Raw genomic sequence first — 7,977 nt, 5'->3', positions numbered from 1 at the left:
GCTCTTTGAGCAGCAAAGAAATGACTCAACATGGCACTTTATACCAAACAATAGATTTTATTTGTCTTCCAACACTACTGCCGACCCCAGGAAGTGGTTCTGTACCAAATTTTAGTGAAGTTACACACGATGACTTTAAACCACAGGGACAGAAATATGGAGACGACCTATCAGCCTCTTTTATTATTACCATCATATTGGTTTTCTACAAAACTCCCCTCTCAGCAACTGATACATTAATCGTCTGTCGCTAGACGCAGCGATATCCAGCTTCCTCCAAAAAACTGTCAGAGGGAATTCTTTGTGTTTGCTTTGTCCATAATGGTGTCTGAAGTAACGTGGCAGAGGAGGTCAAGGGTGAGGGCTAGGTTGGTAAGTTCAGAGTGAGGGGGTTCTCTGAGTTTCCATGACGATGTCAACCACCACCAACCAACCAGCCCACACCCCACCCCCACCCCTCCCCCAAGCTTGACCCAGTCAATCAAGCCAAGTGGGACAGCATCATTACTTAGCCGGGAGACCTTGTCTCCCTCTGACGCCCGCTGACTCTTGACCAAAAGAAGTGTTTCTTTATGATACAAAACAAAGGAGAAAAGAAAAAAACACTTTCTCGTTCTTTACAGTTAATTCATGTTTGTGCTTTGTTTCTCGATAATACTAGCATCTGTATGAGGTCTTGGTTTGGTTTATCATACAACGGAGTAACAAAGGAAACGACATTTAAAAGAGTCCTTTTTCAACAATGCACAGTATTTAGTAACAGGCCGGGCAGCACTGCCTCACCCAGATTTATACACACACACGAGACACACACCGGAAAACAAAAGGACCTAGAGAATCACTGGTAAAATCCCTTTTACAACATGAGTACAGCACACACACACACACACACACACACACTTGCACTCACACTCACATACAATACACAAACACACATTCACTCACAGACACACACACACACACACACACACACACACACACACACACACACACACACACACACACACACACACACACACACACACACACACACACACACACACACACACACACAGCTTTAGTCTCCTCTGAAAGGAGGTCACGGGGTGCGATGTAAACATACAGCCAAACACGCTGCAACTCCTCAGAAGAAGTTCCTTGACTTAAGTCTGTCTTTGTATGTATGTATGTATGTATGTATGTATGTATGTATGTATGTATGTATGTATGTATGTATGTATGTATGTATGCAAATTCTCCTTGTTATATCCAACAGTCTGTCTTTGTTTTAGGTCTTCATATTTGTTCTCTCTTGTAGTTCCTTCTGCACGTTTGTTCCAGAACCTAGCCGACTAGTGTTTCCACTCTCTGGTCCAAACTGTCCTCAATGATAGGAGTTCTTCCAAATGCTCTCAGGCCCGGTTCTGACCCCTAAGGTTCATGTTCATGTTCATGTTCAAGGGACACTGAGTTCCCTTGTTTGGGTACCTCTGAGAAGTTGGCACATGTGAATCTGTGTGCGAGTGTGCATGACCCAATTTCTCACCACCACTTCCACCACTGTGTGTGAAGCTAAGTCCCAATCTACACACACACACACAAACACACACACACACACTCACAGCATCACAGACACACATGTAGGAAAATTCAAAGAGTGAAAACTCCTTCTTCGATCTCTGATTTCCATCTTCACAGGTTAAGTGTTTGTTTTTCAGAACTCAGAACATCATATTCCCAGGATTCCCGGGGCCAGGGTTAAAGTTCATGCCCATATCCCCAGGGTGGCCACGTGGCCTCATCTGGGGCATCATCATAGTCTGCTGGGGGCCCCCCATCCCCTGCAGTGACATCATCATGTTGGGGGACCCTCCGGGGCCTGGGTGGTTGTAGATGGGGCCCCGCTCTTTCCCCTGCATCATGCCGGGGCCTCCCATCATGGCTTGCTGCTGGCCAGGCGACAGCATCCTATGCTGTGGCCCCCCCATGCCACCTTGTGGCCCAGCCATGCCACCCTGCGGGCCCATCATACCACCGGGGCCCATGAACCCCTGGGACCGCATGCCTCCGTGGCCCCCACCACCCATGGGCATGTCCTGGGGTCCCATGGGTCCATGCCCCCCCATCATGCGGGGACTTCCATCCCCCATCATGGCCTGCATCTGGGGAGGGAAGCCTGGCGGCCCTCCATGGTGCGGAGGCGGCTTCCCGTCGCGGGGGAAGTAAGATAGCGTCTGGCTGGGCTTATCGGACGGCATGATGCGTGACAAGTCGAACTCTGGGATCCCCGAGGCTCCCTGGCGCATCACTTCCTGGAGGTCAGAGTCGAATACACCACCCATCCCGCCGCCGTACTCTGGACCCCCACCTCCAGGTTTGCACATGCCCGGTTCGGGGCCTCCTCCTGGGCCCATCCTGCCCATAGGGCCCCCCTCCCCAGGGAAACCCATCCCAGGGGGAAAGCCCTGGGGCCCGGGGCCGTTATGGGGGTATGGGCCGTGCTGCGGGGGTGACTGTCCGGGAGGGTAGCCGCGGTGCGGCGGTAACCCCATACGCCCCTGACCCATCATGCCAGGGTCCTGGTGCACGGGGGGCATCATCATGCCCTGTGGCATCATCCCTCCCGGACCCATGTTTCCTGGGTGAGGGGGCATGCCGGGCCCCATAGAGCCAGGGGAGGGCATCTGGTTGGGCATCTGGCCGGGCATGCCGTGGGGTAGCGGCTGGGCGCCCATGGGGTTCATGCCCATGGGGCTGAGCGCGGACATGGGGCCGGACGAGCCGGGCGTCATCATGCGCGGGTGGCCCGGGTGCTGGTTCATCCCCATACCTCCAGGAGAAAGAGAGAGAGAGAGAGAGAGAGAGAGAGAGAGATAGAGAGAGAGAGAGAGAGAGAGAGAGAGAGAGAGTCAGACACACATCATAGCTTAAATTCATTAGTGCAAACACCACACACCGTAACACACTGCTGTAGAAAATATCGTTATTGTTGAGTAGGGTGTGTTCAAGGTCAAAATGGCATTTGAACATGCAAAGTCACTGACTCATTATTTTCATTTTTTATTCATAAATGTTCATGTTTCTATAACCACTATATGTAATAATAATAATACCTTTGAAGTGCTTTTCTAAGTACCCAAAGACGCTTGTGAGTCTCAATCTATGTGTGATTGTGTGTGTGTGTGTGTGTGTGTTCTCACCAGCCATGCCGTTATTGTTGTTGGGCAGATTGGGTGACCGTGCGGGCGGTGAATCGTCATCTGAACTGGCGACAGTCTTGATGGCATCATGGTAAAGGGGTGTGGAGCTGGGCATGGCGAACTTTGACATTCGTGACATCATGATGGATAGGGGATTCTGGGATAGTGTGGGCTCCGGCGGCATGCTATAGGGACCGCTGGATGGCATACTGTTGTTACCAGGGCCTGGTTGATTGGACGAGCTGCTGGAGGGCGGAGCAGAGGATGGGACGCCTGTGGAGAGGAAAAGGAGAAGACAGAAGACATGAGCAGAAATGTAAACACGTTATTTAAGTGCAGTCACTTGTTCATCTAATGAAAAAACTGTGAAGCATCCCTTTCACTTCAGCTTCAGTCTTGCTTTGTGATTGGCTGACAAGTTTTCTTATGAATGCCATCATCTCATGATAGGGACATTCTGACCATATATCAGTAAAAACAGCAGAAGCTAATGCAACCATTTAAACAATGACCTGTGTCATCTAAACCATAAGCCCAGCACAGCAGCAGCTAGACTGGGGATTCTCTGCAATATGTTGTGGCATAAAAACACATCATTCACATAATCACCTAATTTATTATTTGTATTAATAACCTGACTTTTGACCTGTCTTACAACACTCACTCGCTCCCTCACCTGGCTCAGAGCTGCTCATCATGTTGGGGGGGGGTTTCCCTCCCTGCGGGGCCCCAGGGCTCTGGAGGGGGGGTTTGGGCGAGGATGTCCAGCCTGGTGAGGGTGCAGGCACCGACGGCGACTTCATGTGGACGGGCGAAGCCCCCGCGGAACCCATGATGGGCGGGGACTTGATGGAGGCAGACGCCGTGGCCATGGAGGTGGGCGCGGTGCCGGTGAGGATGCCGGCGAGCTGGGAGGGAGTCTGCGGGGACTTGAGGCCGGCCGAGGGGGAGGCCAGCATGGGTGACTGGACCTGTCGCAGAGGGGGGGACTTAAGCGGGTTCATCCCAGGGGACATGGCCTGCTCCGACTGCTTGCGGCCCCCTCCCCTCTGGTTTGGAGGGGGTGGGGGCGGGCCAGCATTGGGGGGCTGGTTTGGGTGCATGTTAGGATGCATGCGGCCGTTGCCCCCAGGACCCTGTCTCTGGTCCGGTCCAAATGGGGGCTCTCCTCTCGGACCCCTCCCAACATTTACAAGACCCAGCTGTTGATTCATGGGGGGAAACTGACGATTGGGCCCCATGTTGAAGTCGCCCGGGTGGGGCTGGTCAGGGAAGGGAGGCCCCTGCATCATCTTCTGCTGGGGCCCCATGTTCTCTGGCATCGGCCCTCCTCCTCCTCTCATCTTCATCATCTCCTCGGGGCTCATGCCCATTTTGGGGTTCATCATCTGAGGGTTGGGCCCCATGCCCATGTTCCCAGGGCCCATGCCGAAGTCGCCCATGTCGCCGCGGCTCAGGCCCTTCACAAACTCCATCCTGGACGAGGGGCTCATGGGCCCCTCGCCGGGCATCCTGGGAAACATCATACCTCCAGGCCCGGGCTCCATGTGCCGCGGGTTTCCCATCATCCTGTTCATGTCCATCATCATGCCTTGCTTGTCTCCCATCCCCTGCTGGAACATAGCCTCCTGCACTGCCTGCGGGTTCGGGAATCTCTCCACCCGACCCCCCGGACCCCCCGGACCAAACATGCCCTGGGGGAAGCCGCGCCCGTCGCCCTCGTGCCAGTTCATCCCAGGCCGGGGCATGTGGGGGCCGCCGTCCATCTCGGGGTTCATCATGCCAGGGAAGCGCTGCATTTGGGGGTGCATGCCCCGGGGTGGGCCCCCCATTCCCATCTGCTCAGGGAAGGGCTCGGGCCCCCCAGGGCCCCAGCCATCTCCAGGGTTCATCTGGTAGGGCGGGGGTGGCCCACGCATCATGCGGGGACCGTGCGGGTGCATCATTATCTCCTGCTTGCGCTTCTTCTCCTCGTAGAACTCCTGCTGCAGCTTGAGCCAGGCCATTTGCTCCGTCTCTCCGCCGACCTCACCTGGAAGGCCGTGGTGGGGGCAATGGGGCCCTGGCTCCTCTGGAAAGGGCATATCTCTGGGGCCTGGGGGGCCAAACTGGGGCCCATCCGGACGAGGACCTCCAGGCTTCCCTAGACTCTGAGACTGGGCCATCATGGCCTGTAAGGGGCCTTGCTCTGGCTTCTTGGGGCCCCCTGGTCCCTCCATCATGGGGTTGGGCGGCGGGCCGCCCATGTTCCCCTGGGGCCCCATGGCGGCCATGTCCTTGTCGTCAGGGAATAGCATCCTCTGAATGTCGCGCAGCGTCTGTAGCGAGCGCTCGCGGTGCTCTAGCTGCTCCTGCGACAGGCCATCCATGTTCTCCCCCAGGGACATCAGCTCCTGGGACAGCTGCTGATGCTGCTGCTGCTGCAGCTGCTGGGTGGTCAACTGGCCCTCTGCCCCCTTGGGCAGTTCCATGGGTGGATACCCACCTGGACCCTGAGGAGGGTTACCCTCAGAAGTTGACCCCGCAGGGTGGGTGCTGGCCTCCTGTGAGCCTCCATCCTGGGGGCTCCCGCCAGGGATACTCTTGGAGTCCAAGCCCACTGAGGAGGGACCGTCCTGGGGCTTTGTCCCCGGAGCGGAAGCCTGAGGCTGGGATGGCGGTGCAGGCTGCTGGGGGCCTGGAGCTGCTGGTTTGGAAGCTGGCTGATGGTTCTGCTCAGTGGGCTGGGAGGATGGAGGGGCCCCTGACTGCTTAGGGCCACTACCCATGGGGCCCATCTAAAGTAAACGCAAATAGAGATACTGTTATTGTTACTGTTACTGTAACGAGGTTTGGATCACACTGTTTGGTAATGAATTATTCATAGCAGACGAGTGCTGTTATTGTTGCTGAGTAATGTAAGCTGTTACCATGGGAAGTGTGGGCTTGTTGCCATTAGAGATGTGGCTCGTGTGGTAGGCAATGAGGCTGTCGGCATGACCAGTGATGACCGCTTCAGCTGCCCTGAGGCACACACACACACACACACACACACACACACACACACACAACCAAGTTAGTATCGTTAACAGCTCGAGATTTATGACCTTTTTAGAAACAAGCTCTTATTGGGGAGGCAGATAAATACAGCAGTGATGTCTGTGTGCTCATGCCTGAAAGTGTGTTGTGTGTGTGTCAGCATCATGAAGAGGTGTTACATGTCCAGTCTGACAGTGATTTAGGGAGGGGGTGTTCGGGGATGTGAGGCTCATTCATCAATGAAAGCAGGCCTGACGATACTCTCAAATTCCCTTCTGTATCTGCTCCTCATCCCTCTTCCAAAAACTAGAATTCCCATCCCCCTCAGCACTTAAATCTCTCATCCTGTCCCCTCTCAACAACTACCAACTTAGATCTCTCAGTTTCCCGTGACACCTTCAGGCTTCCATTCCCTCTGTGTGCTGACACAGTCTGAATGGGACATGAGGTCTGCACACTTAGCAGCAGACAGATATGGATTCCTGGTGAGAGACAGAACTGCCCACTTTGCAACAGACAGAAATGAATCCTCGCTGACAGACAAAACTAGAGTAAGAGGCAACTTCAGAGGCTGGGATATTATTTGTGTGGCTTTGAATGTCAGACATGTTTGGGCAAAGTCAAAGTTTCAACAGAAACAGTTCTTACTTGTTCGCCATCTCTGTGGTGAAGATGTAGCAGACTTTAGTTCCAGACTTCTGGCCACAGCCCGTCTCAGGGCCCGAGCTCTGCCCTCCCAAGGCATTCTGGGTAGGGGTGGTGGCAGACAGGGCACTGGGTTCCGGCTTCATCTCGCCAGAGTTGCAGTCTTAAGGAGGTTAAGGTTCACAAAGTTAACAAGATCACAACATGCCATGATTCTGACACACACAATACCTAGTACATTCTTAATAATACAAATACAATCAAATATCATAGCTTACTATATCAATGCATTGTTAAATTCTCAAAAACAGAGGGAGGGAGGAAGCTGGCACAGTGAGAGAGAGAGAGAGAGAGAGAGAGATGCCAAAGAAAAAGTGAGAGAAAGACAGAGATGCCAGAGAGAGAGGGAGAGAGAGAGAGAGAGAGAGAGAGAAAGACAGAGATATGCCAGAGAAAAAGTGAGAAGGATGAGTTGTGAGAGGATGTCCTTACTGTAGAAACCGGCATCCTCCTCATCAGTCTCCCCTCCTGAGCACCAGTCGGCTCCACTGTATGGCTGCCGCCTCTCAGACACACACAGACGCTTCGCCCTGCTGCCCATCTCTGAGAGGGGGAGAGAGAGAAGGAGAGAGAGGGACAGAGAGAGAGAGATAGAGAGAGGGGTGGAGAAAAGGAGAAAAAGGAGGGGGGGTAGTAGAAAGAAAGAGGTGTTAACAACAGTGGCAGGAAGGATGAAAAGTCGAAGCCATGAAGTGATCCCAGCAGTGAGAGCAGGTTTCAGTGGGAATCAAGAAGCTACTAATTAATGCAAGAGCTTGCACCAAGACAGCATTAGGATCGCAGACCACCATTAACAATACAACTCTCAACGTTTCACTCAAAACAAATCCACCAGGTTCAATCATATGTATCTCTGTTAAGAAATGAATAGATTCTCAATCCACTTTTGGTTAGGAACTCACCTAAGGGTAGTAATCTAGACCTTCTCTTACACAAAACGTTTCACTAATATATTGTATTGTATTGTATGTAAAGCCACGTCTACTGGGCAGTCATTTTTAAATTCAGCCTGTCAACAATCCCAGTCACCAGCAGGGGGCTTTCAGGTTGTTACTGAAAGTAGCCACGCTTCCCC

At 53.2% G+C, this 7,977-nt stretch overlaps 1 protein-coding gene across 3 annotated transcripts in view; it reads right to left on the bottom strand.

Annotated features, from left to right (window-relative positions):
- Positions 1-1,010: 1,010 nt before the first annotated feature.
- LOC105911894 (B-cell CLL/lymphoma 9 protein-like) overlaps positions 1,011-7,977 on the bottom strand; it is a 46,828-nt gene continuing 39,861 nt past the window's right edge. For all 3 annotated transcript variants that reach the window (XM_031558325.2, XM_012840778.3, XM_031558326.2), the window contains exons 6-11: positions 7,335-7,445; positions 6,846-7,005; positions 6,089-6,182; positions 3,856-5,956; positions 3,180-3,452; positions 1,011-2,809 (exon numbers count right to left, since the gene is read on the bottom strand). In XM_031558325.2, the coding sequence (XP_031414185.1) occupies positions 1,701-2,809; positions 3,180-3,452; positions 3,856-5,956; positions 6,089-6,182; positions 6,846-7,005; positions 7,335-7,445 (3,848 nt within the window). In that variant the 3' untranslated portion in view covers positions 1,011-1,700. The remainder of the gene's footprint in view (positions 2,810-3,179; positions 3,453-3,855; positions 5,957-6,088; positions 6,183-6,845; positions 7,006-7,334; positions 7,446-7,977) is intronic.

This window comes from Clupea harengus, chromosome 21, assembly GCF_900700415.2.
Source record: "Clupea harengus chromosome 21, Ch_v2.0.2, whole genome shotgun sequence".
In the NCBI taxonomy this organism is placed as follows: Eukaryota; Metazoa; Chordata; class Actinopteri; order Clupeiformes; family Clupeidae; genus Clupea; species Clupea harengus.
Note: the sequence above shows the minus strand (reverse complement) of the source record. Positions and strands in the feature narration are given on the sequence as shown.